Source organism: Passer montanus, unplaced genomic scaffold (assembly GCF_014805655.1).
Source record: "Passer montanus isolate IOZ18808 unplaced genomic scaffold, ASM1480565v1 scaffold8, whole genome shotgun sequence".
Classification (NCBI taxonomy): domain Eukaryota; kingdom Metazoa; phylum Chordata; class Aves; order Passeriformes; family Passeridae; genus Passer; species Passer montanus.
This window is the reverse complement of record NW_024373256.1, coordinates 4,709,376-4,727,103: the sequence shown is the minus strand read 5'-3', so window position 1 is coordinate 4,727,103 and position 17,728 is coordinate 4,709,376. Positions and strand designations below refer to the sequence as shown.

At 43.8% G+C, this 17,728-nt stretch overlaps 1 protein-coding gene across 5 annotated transcripts in view; it reads right to left on the bottom strand.

Moving 5' to 3' along the window:
• The window catches only part of MAD1L1 (mitotic arrest deficient 1 like 1), a 350,640-nt gene that overhangs the window by 159,059 nt on the left and 173,853 nt on the right, over nt 1-17,728 (bottom strand). For all 5 annotated transcript variants that reach the window (XM_039732446.1, XM_039732448.1, XM_039732449.1 and 2 more), the window contains one exon: nt 5,397-5,485. In XM_039732446.1, the coding sequence (XP_039588380.1) occupies nt 5,397-5,485 (89 nt within the window). The remainder of the gene's footprint in view (nt 1-5,396; nt 5,486-17,728) is intronic.

Genomic DNA, 17,728 nt, shown 5'->3' with positions numbered 1-17,728 from the left:
TGGAAGTCAAATATTGAAAAATATTTACTGGCTCGGCACTCAGATTTTTTTTTTCATTTACGGTTTTCATGAAGTTCACGTATAGGGAGGGTTGTGTTCTGCTTTGGGATGCACCAGCAGCCACAAAGGCAGCCCTGGTGCACACTCCTTGTGCCTTTTCTCTCCAGGAACACCTGCACAAGAGATGCGATGCTATTTTATCAGTTTGCAATCCTCCACTTGTTACATATTGGAGTTACCTCCAGGTAGGAGAACAACCCAAGACAAATCCATGTGAGCACCATGAAAAGCAGGGTGCAGAAACACCTGGGTACAGCACAATCATCTACCAGCTCAATTTTTGGCCCAGAATGGCCTGGGTTAAAAGGGATCTTAAAGATCATTCAGTTCCAGCCTCCCCACCATGGGCAGGGACACCTTCCACTAAACCAGATTACTCCAAGCCCCATCCAACCTGGCCTCAAAAGCTGGTGTCTATTCTAAAAACAGCCTTGTGCCACAAGGAAGGAAGAAACATCAGTTACTTTCTGAAATATCAACACCATTGTCAAGTTTCATAATACAGGAAGAAACCATTTGAGTTAATTTCTGAAGAATTCATGAACTTCTCCATAGAGGGGTTTGAAAACATGAACATATTTAATCTCTGGCAAGATCTCTTCACCTGTCTAGAAGATTTTCCCATATCAGACAGCTCAACCAAGAGCTGAAAGCTCCACAGGCATAAGGTAAATTGGTACCACCTCCACAACCTTTCACAAGATCAAATTTAGTGCAAGAATACAGATTCATTGGCATTTGCTCAGCCTCATGGATTTTCCCTCTTTTAAAAGTTGAGCTTCATATTGCCTCTACTGCATGTTTCATTATCTCAAATCAGAAGGGGGATGGAGGAAAAAGATCCACCTACAGCCTCAGGCCTCCTAAAATGCCACTTGTGAGAATCAGGAGACATCCCACTGTGTGTTTTCAGTCTGTCTAAAAACCTGAGATCGTGAGACAAGGCTGCTCCTACCTCAGAGAGGAAAAAAGGGGGCAATCTGTTGGATTTTCAACATCATCCAGGCACTCCAAAAGTCTCGCTGAGTCCAGAGCTTTTCAGAGGAATTAACCAGTGAAAACTCCCCCCACCATAACCCTTTTATCCTGGTTTTATTGGTTTTTAATGTTCTCAGCTGTGTTATGTGGCTGTTTGTGGATATCACAGAGGCCCCATCTGCCAAGGGGGCAAGGCCATGTGGAAAAGCTATTGCAGAACAGGAAAATACTGAATGGAGCAGAAAACGTATGTGTTGGGAAGATGCTATTAAGGGATCCAGATGGCATCGAGATGGTGTTAGGAGCAGAGCAGACAGAATTCCAGCAAGTGTGACTAATGGGCATTGGCAAGGATGAACATGAATTTCTTTTGAATTACTGTAACTCCACGCAGTCACTAAATCCACAGAAACATTTAGGATTTACTGGGGTTGCAGCTTGACAGCAGAAAGAGAAAGTTCAGATTTGATCCAGCTGAAAAGGTCCTTCAGCTGTTGCCACTTAAGTCTTTAGTGAAGTTCTTTTTAGATACATTCCTTTTATTTACAGAATCTGAAATACCAGTTTCTGCACAGTTATCATCTTCCCTCTAAAAGGTGCTAATGCCCAAATGCTGTACCTTACAGTGCAGGAACTCAAGTGGTTGACCACTGTTTCTTTTCATAGGATCTGCAGAATATAAACAAATATTATTTCGGAGGGAGCAGCAAAAAGTGTGAGAAATGACAGCATTAGCACTGCTTTTATTGTCTCTCCAGAAACGATGATGCTGGGAGAGAGTTTCACATTTAAAGTTATAAAAGGTCTGACGAAATAGCACTTTGTTCTCAAGAGAAGAAGGAAAAACTGATAAAGTCTTTCAAGTTTTTGGCTGAAAATTTACTTTCCATACTAAAGAAAAATGAGACAAAAGGTATTTTTCTTAAAAGTTCTTGTTCACTCACAGGAGGTAAATACAGATTCAAAGGACTAAAATGGATTTTTTTTTTCCTCCTTTATGTCTCCCCTGCTTTTGTTTACAGAAGTGAGCTCCTTACCACGGGGTCTATATGGAAATGCCTGGAGGCTCAACAGTCCATTCCTGTTTTGCACACTCCTCTTGCTGGCTTCAGTGGTTCCTCCTGTTTTTCACATGTCTTTGTGACAGCAGCAAACAGGGGAGGCTGGGCTCAGCCCAGAGGAGCTGACAGGCCATCCTGTAGGTTACAGGATTTCAAAGACTACAATAAACTACACAGATGTAAGTAACTCCCTCATAAACGGTGGCATTTCTTTCCCCACTTTCCAGTTTGGAAGTTTGTGTTCTTCCCCCTGTTTTCCCCAGAATTAGTTTCTGGCAGTGGTGTGTAGAAGGAAGGAGCGACAGTGGAGTTTGTGTTTTCTCCTTAGCAGCTACATAAAACTGAGTGAACTGGTGCTGTTGAGGCCCACAGGAGGAGGATGAGCACAACAGACCTAATATCCCTTGCCATTCTGATCCCTGCTCTCCTCCAAACCCCTTCTGTTCTTTAATCACACCCACCCAGTTCACTGCTGCTCTATGGAGAGGACACATCCAGCTGAGCCATGAGGCATGTTCTGATGTGGATCACAGCACATTCTTCCTGAGCTCCAAAGGGCTGGGAGAATACAGTGATTTATTCTGTGCTCTTTTGAGAAGAAGCCTCTTCTGTGAAGAAAGAACTTGGCCCAGTTTCTTGAACAATGCCCAGAAAATGCAAAATAAAGTCCAACCTTATTCAGTGACTTCTTAAGTCTAGAAACATAAGAAAAAAATCTTTATGGAGTCAATTCTGAGATTTCTCCCCACTCAGGTGTGGAGTGCCTGAGAGTGCAAGGAGATGTCTGAAGCAGTAATAGAAACCAACAGTAAGGAGAAAGGAGCAGGGACTGGCTTACAGTGCTCCAGCAAAGAAAGCTTCAGCAGAAAGAATGCTTTGCACCAATTCATTTAGTGTTGGAGCTGAGCAGTGAAAAGAGTGATCAAAATCAAACAAACCCAAGCTTTTTTAGTTCTGTAACTAAATAACCAGCATCAGGGCCTGGGACAAGTATTAAATCAGTCAAGAGAACAAGAAGTGGTTCAATTAAAAAATGACAGAAAAAACCAGTCTGGAATTAGAACGTGGAACTGTGGCTGCTATGCATCCACAGCTTCAGGAGCAAGAGAGATGAAAAAACAAAATATCAACATGAAACAACTGCAGAAGCTTGGGCTCTGCTGAAACAGCCTTCAGACCATGGCCCATCATTGGAAAACAGCTCTGCACCATCAATCACCACACTGGGAACTGGCCTGAGTTTGGGACATACTTTGTGTGAAAGGTTTGACACCTTTTGTAGAAGGAGGAGATTAATAATCAAAGAAATTCCTTAAAAACAAAGAGAGAAAAACAATATCTAGGAGCTTTAGGGCTGCTGTTGAGCTGAATCAAACACCAAGATCCCATAACAAGCAGGTTTTTGTGAACTCCACTCATCCCTGCCCAGGAAATAGATTTTCATTCAGGGCAGAGCCAGACATCTCCATCCCCACTGCCAGAGCCTGTCCCACCACAGTGTGGTCAAGACTAGGTGGCAGTCCTGCTGCTTTCCCCTACACACACTGTCCCTGAAACTGCTCAGGTAATAGTCAGTAAATGCTGTTCAGGGAAGCTAAACACCAAATAATGAGTCTTGGAGGGGAAAATAAAGAGCCTGAATATCTCCCAGATGAAAGGGTGCTGCAGCAACACCAACCAGGGAGAGAGAGATTGGGGAGGCACTGTAGAAAAACTCTGCAAACCTGCAGGTCCCAGAAGACAGCAGACAGGCTGCTGGCTTTACTGATACACAGGCACATTATTAATCAGGAGTGACAGGTTTAATGCTGCCAAGGAGGTGCTGAATACTCCTGCAGCAGTGTAAACCTCAGTTTTCAGAGGGTCCAGTGTGCCTTAGCAAAGGAAAAGCCTGAATGAGCTAAGAAAAACCCACAAAAGGCAAAAGTTGATGAAGACAGGTTTATCTCCCTGAAAAAGGCAAGTCATAGCATTCCCTCCTTTAGCAGAACTCAGACATATGATAGAATTAAAAAAGAAGATGTATGCCTTGGGCCTCCAGAACTATTACAGCACCTTGAGGGAACTATAGGAGCAAGTCCCCAAGATTAGGTGTACAACCCTAAAATGTATTGGAATGGCTTAGCTAAACGTGTTATTTTCAAGCACCTCCCTCCTGCTATGGAACTGGGCTTTCAAGGCTGTAAAACAAGCTCCAGAGGCAAAGCACAAGAGCAAAGCCATAACACACAGGCCAGTAATTTCTGCTTTCTGCAGATTCTGCTTGCTGCAAAACCTTGCTTTCAGTCCAATGAGGCAGTCACACTTTATTGGGATGGAGCTGAAAATATAAAAGAATTAAGAAATGAAAGTCCAGCCAAAGTCTTACATCAGCTGAGAATAAAATACTCAGTCTGGGAGGACCTGATTTGCCCAACTTAAATAAAAGGAACTTTATTAAACATTTAGAAACAGATGAACTTTTTTGTGCTCGGTATTTATTGTGTCACCTGCTTTTCAATGGAAGCTATAAAAGCTTTAATAAATACATGGAAAGGTTGTTTAGCTTCACTGTAGCTTCTATAAATGCTCATGTATCCTCTGCTGAAATGCTGTTTTGTAACTTCTCTTTCACTGAATCACAACAGGTACCCCTCTGCCATCTCCAGCAATGCACAAGGGGAAACATCCCTCTTTTATCTCCAGTGCTACACATGCATCAGCAGTACAAAAGCTGGATTCTAAACCTCTTCACACATGTGCCAACAGATCGTGTATTTACAGTCGAGATTTGGTCAAAATAACAAATAAACAGCAATGCTATTTCCACAGGAAATCAGTCAAGAGGGGGAATAGTGATGCAGGAGCCAGGCTTATGAATTAACTGACAGCAAAAGACCCCAAACATCAGAAGAAAAGAGCCTGAAGCCTCTCAAAAGATAGCAAAGCTTATAAAGTTTCTAAATGCAGGACAGATTATGGGCTGAGTGTTTCTGCTAATGCTTCATGGGGTTCTCATGTCCATAATACAGTGAGAAAGTAAAACTTGTGCTCAGAAAAAGAACATCCTACTTCAGGAATACAAGGAAAATATGTTCTGATCATCACCCCACTGCCTGAACAGCAGGCAGCCCATGGACACAGGCAGTCTGTACACATAAACTTCATGCACTATAGCACGGTGAGCTCCTGTGCCTGCTGCTCCAACAGACGATGACAAAAACCACAGCAGGCAGTGGAACTACCCCAGGCATTTCCCTTCTCATTAGCTCCACCAAAAGAGTGGACTGTGCTCAGCCTTCCCCTTGCTTTGCCTACCTGAGTGTGTCCACCTCCTCCTTGGTGATGACAGTGCTCTGCTCAGCCGTGCACTGCTGAGACTTCAGGACCTTCATCTCCACCTCCAGCTGCAGGAGACAAAAGGCATTAGTTCCTGCAGCACTGCTAAGGGCACACACAACCAGCAAAGGGAGCAGGAAATCATGAGGTTCTGCACAGGTCAGACTTCTCACGATACAGATGTGAAGCACAACTTCTCTTGTGCTGAATGTCAAAACCTCACAGAACTCTCCTTCCCTCTGCAATTCCTTTTGCTTTTCCTGACATTTTCTCCACAACAGATGAGGTACAGAAAGTTGACTGTTACTAGCAAAGCTTCTCCTTCTCTTTCAGGTATTTCCCCTATTTTCCCCCATGGATAATGGGATGCAGAAGACTGTGTGACATTAGGAGCTTGCTGGGACCTGAGGTTCAGTATTGATAGTTCAATCCTTGCCTTTCCTGACATTTTCTCCACAATAGATGAGGCATAGGAAGTTGAATGTTACTAGCAAAGCTTCTGCTTCTCTTTCAGGTATTTCCCCTGTTTTCCCCCACGGATAATGGGATGCAGAAGACTCTGTGTGGCATTAGGAGCTTGCTGGGACCTGAGGTTCAGTATTGATAGTTCAATCTCACTCAATTCCCCCCCCTCCACCACAAGAAATGAACCACAGGATCAAACTCTCGTCCACAACAGCTCTGAGACACATACACTGAATCCAAAAGACTGGGGAATATTTCCAGCACTTTCCAATATACACTTCTAGCTCTAGCTGCTCAGGTAGCTCTGGCTGAACAAACAAACAATTAAGAATATTTTTCTGCCTCTGGCTTTGTTTGGGTAGGAACTCGCAAGAAAGTATTTCCAAACTCTACAGACATGAGAACTTCTTACCCAGACTCTACAATTCCCAGACTCCCTGACTTGTAGCAGTCTGGATCCCTAATTCAGAGTTCATGACAACGCACAGATTGATAAACTCCATATGTTACCTGTTTCTAAACCCCTCAGAAAATGATTTATTATGAAGTGTAAGCAGAGACAAACTACCCAGAGGATATTCAAACTTCTGCTCCAACACCTTCTCCCTGCTTAGACCTTCTTCACACACTCATCCTTGAGATTCTGGACCTCCTTTTGTCATTTGTCTTTTACCACCTGTCGACTAATTCCTCTAATAAATCTATTGAAGGAAATGATATTTTTTCACCCAGGAGGAAAAAAATAAGCAATCCAGCCTTAATTATAAATGCAAAACTTATGACCACAGAGAGTTCAGCACTCAGCATCAGGGAAATAATCCATTAATACACCATTCCCTGCAACAGCATAGATTAGACTTGTAGAGCAAAATCACATTGCAAGGGCAAACTTCTGCGAGCTTTTTGCAGAAACTCTCCAATTTTACAAGAAAATGGAGCATCTTGTCACAGACAGTCATATTGCTTAGACAGAACTGGAGTTCAGACACGCTGCCTCTTTGCCCTTCCATACTTACCAGAAAAGACAGGCAGAGCATGGCAGTGCTGTTGTCAGGAAAGGACAGAAAATAGATGGTTGGATTATGCTCCCACCCCTTTCTGACACCAAAAGAACAGAGCAGAAGAAAGCACCAAAAATGTTTTAACCTAATTCCCCCTGACACCCCAAAAAGCCCTGCATTCTCCCCCTGCCTGTCAAGAAACATCGAGGAATAAAAAATAAGCAAAGGCCCACCTGCATCATCAGGCTGTACAAATGTTAATGCATATTAGCTGCCTGATAAGATTATCACAGCCAGAAATGCTTCCCTCAATTTTCTGATTACTGAGCTTATCTCTCCCAGCTCAGCCCATCACAGATGGCTGGGGATAAAGCAAGCACACCAGATAATTCCAGGAATGTGAATAAAAGGTACTGGGATGAGGAGCAGGCTTCAATTCCAACCTACTTCTAGCAGGAAAACACTCATTATGCCTCCTGTTTCCCCTGTCTGCTGAAGCCTGGATGTGTTTGCTGTTAGGAGTTTGAGGATGCTTTCTGGGATGAGTGAGGGCAGCACTCGAAGAAGGAAGGGCTGGTGAATTATTTATCACTGCCTAAGAGGGCTCAGCCTCAAGCCCACGTGGCACCTACTCACCCACACAGATAAATCAATGCCACCTTCTCAGGGGACAAGGGGGACATTCCTCACAGATGGGTGAGGACTCTGATCTGGGGGCTCTTGTGGTGGCTGCACAGAGAGGGGAAAATACAGAGTGTGTGATAGGAAAAGGAGAATGAATGCACAGGAGCTTGTGGGAGCTTGTGAGAAGCATCTCACTTGATACACAGCAGTGACAAATTACTGCCAGGTATGCTCAGCAGCAGCAGGATGAGATTCTGCTGGGTTTCTAAGAATAAGCTGCTGAAGGAGAATGAGGAGAAAAGGGCACATGGGCTGTAAGGGCATTTCATCTCATTTTTATGTCATCCCAATTTGCAAGCACCAAGACTCCCTGGACTGAAAATCTGATGTGCCTGAGGTGAGAAGGGACAAGAGGACACAGTGATATCACTACAGATGAAACTGGCTCAAGGAGTGAGATGTTGACAAAGACCTGCTTCCCAAAACTAGGACTAAAACTACTGGAGAATTTAAAGTTCAGGCCAAGACACAATTTTGTGCCACAGGAAATTATTGCCATTCAGAGCTCACTAATTGTTTATGAAATAAGAAAGTAAAACAACTACGGTATTTAATACTTCATTCAAAATGTGTTGTGTCCAGGTTTCATCCCTAGCAGTCATTAGGAAAACATCCCTTACTGCTAATCTCAAAGATATTAACATATTCAGATATTAAAAATGCTATTTATTATTATGTTATTAATGTCTTTTCCAGGAAAAAAGCAGTTAGTTGAGATGGAGTGGCTTACTCTTGGGACCCAATTCTGATTTTCTCAAGGCAATAGAGTGCAAGCAGCAAGACAAAACAAGAATGAAGAGAATGGCTAAAAAAAAGGAAACTGTTGATAAAGCCCAAGAGGTGAGGAGCTTTCCAAGACCATTCCCTTTTACAGCCTCAGGATAGCTCTGGGAATGGGTGATAAGCAAGAAATAATTCTCCACAGAGGCAGTTTGTCCCTTCCTGTCCACTTGTCCTCTCAGTACCTGTGCCAAGACTCAAGAAAGGATAAGGAAAGGGAGAGCCAAACCCCTCCTGCTGCTTTCTCTGCCTAATTCCCATCACATCTCTTTTCCTAAATTAATTTCCAGTCCTGGTCTCTTGTTCACCAGATGCCACTTTCAGCAGGCATTTTATGCTTTTTGAACCAACTCACTATTCCGAGCTAAACTCTTCCAATTTTTATCAATAATTTTATGTGACTGGCTGAGTTAAACTTTTATTGCTTTGAATACATTAAACTAGTAGAAGTCATTACCAAGCAGAGAGGGGAAAAGGGCTGCTCAAATTACAGCTCACTGCTGCTCTATTCCCCCATTCCATACCAAACGACCCAGGTCAGCCTTGATCTTTTAACTGGCATTGAGAGCAGACAGGGAACATTGTTGTGAAAATGCAGCATTGCACCTCTTGTCCTGAAAGCTGCACAAGAAGGACCTAAGGTCCTACACCTCATCTGCAGGAGCTTCAGGATATCACCCAGCTCATATCACCCAGGATCAGACCCCCAGTGATATTCCCACCCTACAGAACACATTAGCAACTTGAAAAGTAAGCAAGCTGTTATTTTAATAGTTTTTAAAGCTACCTAAGGTTTTTATGATAAGGCAGAATAATGAGTAATATCAGAGCCCATGGATGAATAAAACACATGAACAGGTACTTTTGAGGATATGTTGTTCTCTTCCCAAAATATACTGGTGCCCCTTGTTCTCAACCTAAAATAATCCCATTTATCCTGAACTATTTTATCTCTTTCAATTCTTAAGCATGAATTCCAGCACAGCTTTATTACTTTCAATAAAAAGTGATCAGGACACATACAGGATATAGACTAATTTTAGAATGTCCATTGTCAGAAATATGCAAGTGCCCCAAAAGATGAAGTGCAAATAATTTTTCCAAAATAAGTAGTGCCATCATTATTTACCAAAGGAGAAAGAGAAGAAGGAAGAACATGGATGCATTTTCATCTAGTATTTAATTATATGAAATATCATTCTTCTTTTAGCCTTACTTTTAAACCTGTCTGGACAAGATTCCAAGAAGGTGGTTCTCCTCCAAGTGTTAATGACATAGCAAACACCCACAGCAGGGTAAGAAATATGTCTTCCGTAGCAATTCTTTAAAGACGTATGAGATGACAGGAAAAACTAAATTATAAATTCATCTCCTGACAGCTAGAAGAAACAGAACTTCAGAGAGCTGATTTTCTTGGTATATTTGTGGCATTTGTCATTTCTGGCCCATATTTGTCCCCTCCAAGCAAGCACCCTGAGTCTCTGCAATGCCATGGACCTGTTGCTCCTCACACTCAACTCCAGCAGGTTCCAGCATTGATGCAGAAAAGTTTTCCCAGAGCCTCCCACTGATCATTGCTGTCTACACCCCATTTTCAGAGTGAGGCTTATCACAGGTCAGATCAGTCAGCCTTGAAAACCACATTTACAAACTTCTGAAAGTTTTAAACACACTGCCCAAAACAATGATGAAATCTCTGTTCAGGTGACTCATTTTGGGTAGTAAAGGACTCAAAATCTAAAGTGTTTCAACTCACTGCCAAAGTAGGATTTGCATGTTGGAAAAAAAAAATGGGGGCTGGTTTACTCGCCCACATCATGTACACACATTTCACAGAACACATGCTGGAGACATAGAGTCATTATTTGAATAATGAGTGCATTTTAGTGAGGGGCTGATACAGCAATCTTATCCTGATGAAGTGTGTCTGCACGTCATTCAGCATTTTTGGAAATGTAAAAAGCAGGAAATGCTGAATCCATTATAAATGTCTAAAGGTTTATTTAACAATGGGCTGATGCAACATCCTTTGAAAGGCCTTCCTCAGCAAAAGAGCTGATTTTGAACAGCAGAGATAAATGGGAACTGAATTGCACAGAGCCAGCGTGGAAAGGTGAATTGAGAGGTTGTGTTGGACTACAAGTCTCAACACAATTCAAGGAGCTATTTCAGTACATAAATATTTAAAATGTATGAACACCAAGCAGACTTGGAGAGGAAGAGTGTACGCTAAAATAGACAAGAACAGAGAAAGGGGACCCCGAGTGTGCCCCATACTCTGGGGTCTGAAAACAGGCAAACCAAGACCTTGGCATGACACTGGTGCCATTTGTGCTTCTCTCCATTGGATGCAGCAGACTAAGGAGCTTCTCTGCCTCTTCCCACAAGGCAGCACAGCAAGCTTGGTGTTCTCTATAAACTCATAAATCTGGCATCAAAAATCAATATACATGAAACACCACTGAGTTTAATTTTAATTTGGATGTCCAGCAAATCCACAGCAAAGTAAGACACCATGCTGAGCACTTCAGAGATCATTCTGCTCAGCAAAAGCACCACCATCTCTTCCATATGCCCATCCACTGGCATTCCAAAGGGCTGATCCCCCAAAACATCTGCAGAGAATAACACAGAGGGAGAACTAAGCCTCACCAAATTTCCTTGTGAACTTTACTCTTCTTCAAAAAGTAGGACAGTACTTGTAAAACAAAATATTGCCTGCCATTTAGAAACAGGCTAAGCAGCCCAGGATTAGTTGGTACATTTTCTTGGGAAAATTAAACCTTGATGCCATTATGAAACAAAAGCAATAAAGCCAAAGAAAATCAGATATTCAACCAAAAGTGGTTTGGAACTTCCCATCTCCCACTTGGCTGAAGAAAAAAAATATGTTGTTTTTTTTTCTCTTGGAAGATGAAGGCTGGCTGGATCACAGTCACCAGTCTCTAGGGGTTCCAGCATCTGTAACAAACTTGCTGTGCTTTTATCACTGAGAAGTCAGGGCTAGGAGCAACCTCTCAGCAAACACTTTAAAACCTAAAAATGTACTCATGCATATATATCATTGTAGATATACACACACTGGGAAATGGACATATGCTGACTTCTGCTTCTCTCCAATACAGTCTGGATTGTGGCTTTTCTCCTCCTGTTGCAGTAAAAAGAGAGCAATTTTTCAAGTTTATACCAAATGTCATTCTATTTCATTTCCAAATATAATCTCCCAGAGAGAAGGTTCACTTGCCCTATTTCCAATCTCCAAAGTTAATACACAAATTTATATTCCTTTCTCCCACTCGCTCTCCTAAATTAAGAGGTGTAATTACTAGGAACGCTTGCTACAAACGAATGGAGTGCCAGGGGAGAAGGAGCTGTCAGGGCTGGACGTCTGCAGCAGCCACCCTCCCCTCTCCCCCATCCCTGGAGGACCCTGCTTATGAGCCAGTTTCTATCTTTCCCATTAGCAGGGGTAGCTCACACACAGGAGCAGATGACAACCTCTCCCTTTCCAGCCAGGACAATCATAAGGGACAAAATTACAAAATTAACTTCAGCCTGCCAGGGACACTGGTGCTTGCCAGGATGATTCCTCCCAAACTCACCTTTTGCCCCTCCTCAGCTCTGCTGACCTCTCAGGCAACATTGTGTTCCTTAAGAACAGCACAGAAATGCAGATCTGTGATCTAAAAATTCAGCCCCAGTCTCATCACTCTCCCCCTTCCTCATACCCAGCACCCTCTCCAAAGGAAGATTGATTATTATAATCAGACTTCGCTCTGACACAGCATTTGCATTTTCAAAGCACAGCATAGTCATTAACTAATTCATCTACCCCAAGGGAGCCTTAACGAGCATTCACCTCTCTCCCCTCTGATTCCCAATGCTCAGGCAGCCTGCAGCTTGCCTTCCAACACCTCCCTTCCACATTGTGTGGCACCAGCACAGCTTGGGGAAACTCCAGACAGGCTCAGCGAGCTGAATTCAGCCCTGCTGCAAAGGAACAAGAGGACAAATGCACAGCCAGCCTATTTAAACCATCCACTCTGTGGTTTCCATACCTAATCACAGCAGGACAGGGTATGGCAGGAAACTGTTTGTTCTGCAAAATAAGGCCAATGCCACATGGGTCCCAGAATGGCCCAAACCTGAGCTGCCTGCCCAGCTGCAAGCATGTGAAAAAGGAATCACCACCACATCACACCCCCAAAGCCCCAGATTCCTCCTGCACAACCCATCCAACAAGCTCTTCCCCAAACACCTACAACACATCTTGGCTCCAGGGCTTGGTTTCCTGCCCCTCTCAAGTGTCTTCTCACATCCCAACACCACCAGATGCCCACCATTCTCACCCACCCACCTTCCTTGATGCTGTGTTTATTTCTTTTCAGTGATCTGGGCTGGGTGCAGGATGTGACTTTGGAAATAAGCACTACTACTATTTCAGATGGATGGAAGCTGGCTCAGATCTCAAAATTAACAAACCTGGAAAGTTCATAGGGAAGAAGAGCAAACATCTTGTACAAGAGACACACCGAGCAGGGGAACTGAAGATGTTAATTTAAACCCATGAGTTTATTCAAGTATAATTACACATTTCAGCCCTCACTCCAAGAAAGGAGCAGACAAGGAATCTCTTCCTCTCAGCCTGCCCTGCCCACGCTCACTGGCTCTGCTATGAGACCTCACTGCCACTGCTCGACAGCAAAACACCTTTGACAGCTCCACATCCAAAAGCCCTCTCTTTGCTCTAACAGCTCATTCTGAAGAAGGATCACCTAATTTCCATGTTCATTCAGCTCAGAGCTCTCTGCTGTTATCAGCCTTGCTCCACCACTTCCACCAGGGTGTAGATGACTGTTTCCTTTAATTACTACCGAAAGCTCCTCCCAGCCAGGGAGAACAGAACAGCTGGTGTCCACCGAGAGAAGGCAGCTCTGGAGTAATTAGCCTTAACTGGCTGACACCTCCTACCCATTACTCCTGGTTAGGACAGCAAAACACAGAATAAGAGCCTGTTTAGGGAGTCTGTCAAGGTGCCAGACTGGATGTGCCACCTCCCTGCCCAGTGTAGCCAAGGTGCTGGCACAATGGAGCTGTCTGCTCTTGAGAAGAGCATCACACAGATCACTTCTTTCATGCAGGAATAGGCATATTTTGCTAGAATCAAGTCTTCTAGCAGCTGTAATTTACAGGCAAAGCAACAAATAAATCTGCAAAGATGTCATACCTCCTCCGTACAGAGTTTGAATACAGTTTGTTTCCTAAAAATATAGCCTCGAGGAGTTTCCTGAGCATTCAGTCAAGAATTCTCATCAAACAGGAGCTTGTAATCCCACCTCTCACTCTTCCCATCAGTTTTCTCGTTGAAAAATCATCACATAATAAACAGTCAGAGAAGAATCTATGCAGTTACCAAGCACCTAGGAAGATCAAAGGGGAAAAAGAATCCAACATCCATTTTTGTTTCTTTGTTTTCTAACATAAATACAGTGGAATCAATCCTGCTTAATAAAGTAAAGAGAGCAAAGGAGCCTTCACTGAGTGCTTGAACTTAATCTTCTTTCCCTTGCTCACATGGAACAACACACAGCCTGTGCTTTTAGGAGCAGCTCTCTCACTCCTGCTGCAGCTCCAGACCAATTTTGCAGTTCACTACAGCTGGGAGCACTGTTTGCTGGCACATCTTGGCAGGGGCCAGCTGAGCTGCCTGCTAATGAACTCCCAGAGTTGGGAAATATGAGGATGGGGCAAGGGCCCCAGCTATGGGAAAGCAGCAGCTCTCCTGACAGGGCTCCCAGCTGCTTTAAAGGAAGCTGCAGAGCCTTGAAGGAGCCTTGTTCCCCAAACCCTGCCCAAGGAACAGCTTAAGTGGAGCAGGTTGAATATTTTCTAGTTAAATGACCCATCCTCAGATTAGCCTGTGACAAAAAGCAGTGGGCTTTTAATGTATAAAAAGTGAGCAATCTCTCTCCTGGTGCCAAAACCCAAAGGTCACAGGGCCCTGCCAAGACTGCTCTGCCCATTTCAGCCTCTGGGATGATGCCTGCAGAGCCCTTCAGTTGCCAGCAGCAGTCACAGAGTGAAAGGCAAACAGCAATTCCCTCTCAAATACCATATGTTCAACTCTGGTGCCAAAGCACAAACCTGGCATTTTAACCTTTGGTGAACATGTTCTTGCTGCCACCAACAATAAACTCTGAGGCCCAGCTCAGAGGAAAGGTGCACTGGATGTGCAGTGGTGACATTAGCACTGAACACAGCATTAACAGGACAGGGCCTGGCAGGAGCTAGATTTTATACAGCCAGTCTTTAGAGGTAAATGAAATATTCATAAATAAGTTTAAATTCCCCTGACATGCCAGATTCTGTAATACAACAAAGAGTTGTCAGCCTCAATTAAGCAATTCCAAAGAGGTAGGGCTCTGCCATTCATTATTTACCAAGAGGTCATAGGAAAAATTCTGCTCTATGATCTCCTTGTCTCTGTGGATAAAGTGAGTTCTACAGCTCCTGCTGGAGGACTCTGCTGCCCTGACAGACCCCAGCCTGCCACATCTACTACCTACCCCCAGCAACCATCAACCAAAGGCAAGAAACACTGGGAACAAGCTCTTCTAAGGACACAGACACAAAAAAACTGAAAACAAATGATTTAACAAGCTGATTAGGCTGTCAGTGTAAGGACTAAGTCTTGAAACTTAAACTTTTTTTTAAGCCTTTATCTCCCTTTTTGTATACACAAAACCAGCCCCAGGCAAGAAGAGAAGTATCCAGCAACCTTTGATCTGCAGGCACATCCTCTGAACATGCCCTCCGTGGCCCCCCAGGTCCCAGAGCTGGAGAGCTTCACATCCCCCTGCATGTTCAGAACAAGCTGTGCTTACAGAATTGGATCTCTTGCATCAGATCTCTCAGGACGGTCCTCTTCCAATGCAGGCACAGCTTCCCAGAGCTGTGAAAGCAGGGGGAAACTGGTCTCCAACCTTGTCACAAGGAAGCTGTAAATCAGTTATTATTTTGTCCTGTTCTTAAACGATTGTTCAACAGCCCCAATTTTTCCTTTCCCTCTCTGGACATGCACTGGCACTTCATGCTCCTTCTACAGCTTCCCCAAGCTGCCTTTTAGGAAGGCAGAATAAAGAAGCAGAAATGACAGAATCCTAGAGGTATCCCAGACCTCTCACCTGGTTTTCTCAAAGTGCTGAACAGAATGTAGAGCCCCTGCATTCACCAGGAAATTTTAGCTCAGCTAAATTGAACCAAGTGAGTCTGAGGTAGCCCATAAACTTCTTACAGGTTCTGTAGATATGAATGAAGCCTGGAAAAGCACAATTCTTGCATGTCTATTAAATAGCCCTTTTACATCTCCAGGCTGTGCCTAGTACAATAAAGCCTCTGATAGTATCCCTGTCCTGTTCTCATTTAACCAAGTAACTCTGTAACTCAGATTTTAGCGACAACAGTGACACTGACAAGGACCACCCAGCTGCAGCACCCTTTAAACAGGACAACTACTCACTTTTCTCTTCTGCTCAACAACTGAAGAGGAAAAAACCTCCCCACTCCTCCCTCTCCAGTCCCTGTTTTCATCATGCCTGTCAGTACAGCTTAGGGGTACACCTGTGGCATGGAGGCCCCCCCAAATGATGGGCTGGGAATTAGGGAAATGTCCATGAGTCCCATCTGAGCAGGAATTGCTCTTCAGGTCTGGGTCAGACCATTTACCCCCAGTCTGGCAGCACCTGTCCCATAGGGAAGGGCAGCAGGAAAGCAGCTCTCCACTTCAGGCAGCCACACTTCTGACAGTGCTAACCCTGTGTCAGCTCTTATCACATTGGGAGAGCAAATGAAAACAATCCTGCTGAAACCAAACGGTGCTGCCGTGTCCCATAAAACTTCCACCTTAATGGATCCAACAGCAGGTTCATTTGTGTAATGGGACTTTTAAACAGACTGTTTATTTCTTTTTAATTTGAAGGGAATGTGCTATTTGATCCCATGTGCCCGGCTAGATTTTTAAAACAGAGATAAACCACGAGAATTGACTCACTAAGTCTCTCCTTCTCACCTAATTAAAACAGCATTGAGATAGCAAGGTGCAGAGGTGTAATGCTGATCACCTCTCCAGCTCACAGCAGTTTGGCAGCTCTCATCCACCAGGATCCCAAGCATTCCTCCACACTCCCTGCTTTGCCCACAGTCATGTGCAGCAGATGTTTCTGATGGTGCCACGCTTTTGTGTGTCGAACATGAATTTTCCAAGAGGGAACACACAGCAGGTGCAACACACCAGCTAAGGCTGTTCATCATGCCCCAGGCTAAGAGAGGGAGAAAAAAATAACCTTGTCTATGTACCTCAGAGCTCACTGTATTCCTACCCCGTGGGGAATAGCAGAGACCAGTTTTAATGTAGTTGTTTACAACAGGCACTGAGAGCTCTCTGCCAGGGAAAGGGAAAGGACAAGTGTACTCCCATCCCTCTGTTCCAGGCTTCAGTCCACCTTCAGAACCAAAACTCCACAGTAAAAACGGGGAAGAGTCAAAACAGGGCATCAATGATTCCTGCACAATCATCCCCCTCTTCTACCAACTCATCATTCAGAATTTACAGGATCACACGATAAGGTGAAGAAGGATATAAACACTGTGAAGTAAACAAGCAACAAATGGCTCTGCTGAAGCAAAACTAAAACTACCTGATAGAGAAAAAGATGTCTCAGACACATTCAAAACAAACAAAATTCAATGAAGGCCTTTGGTCTAAAAATACAAATGCACAAACACAATTACTGAGAGCACAGAGGCTTTACCACAGAGGAGCATAAACTGATCAGAAAGAGGAAACTACATGAAAACAGAAGAAACAGCACAGAATTGAAATGTCAGAGTGCAAGTCCCAAAACAGCTCCTACAAAATGAGCCTTCCTCAGCCAGAAACTCGAGAGGAGGACAGAGTGGGGCAGATGAACTGATCCCAGGATGAAGACCAGCACTGTGTGGCACTGGAAATGGGTGATGACCTGGATACAGCTCTGCTCTTCCACCACAGAAGTGGAAGAGGTTCCTGCCTCTACTCCATGATCCTGTAGAAGACACTTCTGCAAAAGCTACTGCAGCAACATCACCTGGAATGACGTGACCACTCTGATTACTCATCTTCAAAGGAGAGATGGAAAGAGGAAGAGATTTAAAGCAAGCTGCAAGATTCATGAGGAAACTGAAGAGCCTGTTTTAAGAGAAGGCTGCAAGAGCTTGATTTGTTTAACCTAGACAAATGAAAGGCTGGGAGAGAACAATTGTTCTCTATAAATATGTCACAGCATAAATATGAGGGAGGAAGAACAGTCACTGTAGTTTAAGGAGAATATTAGCACAAGAAAA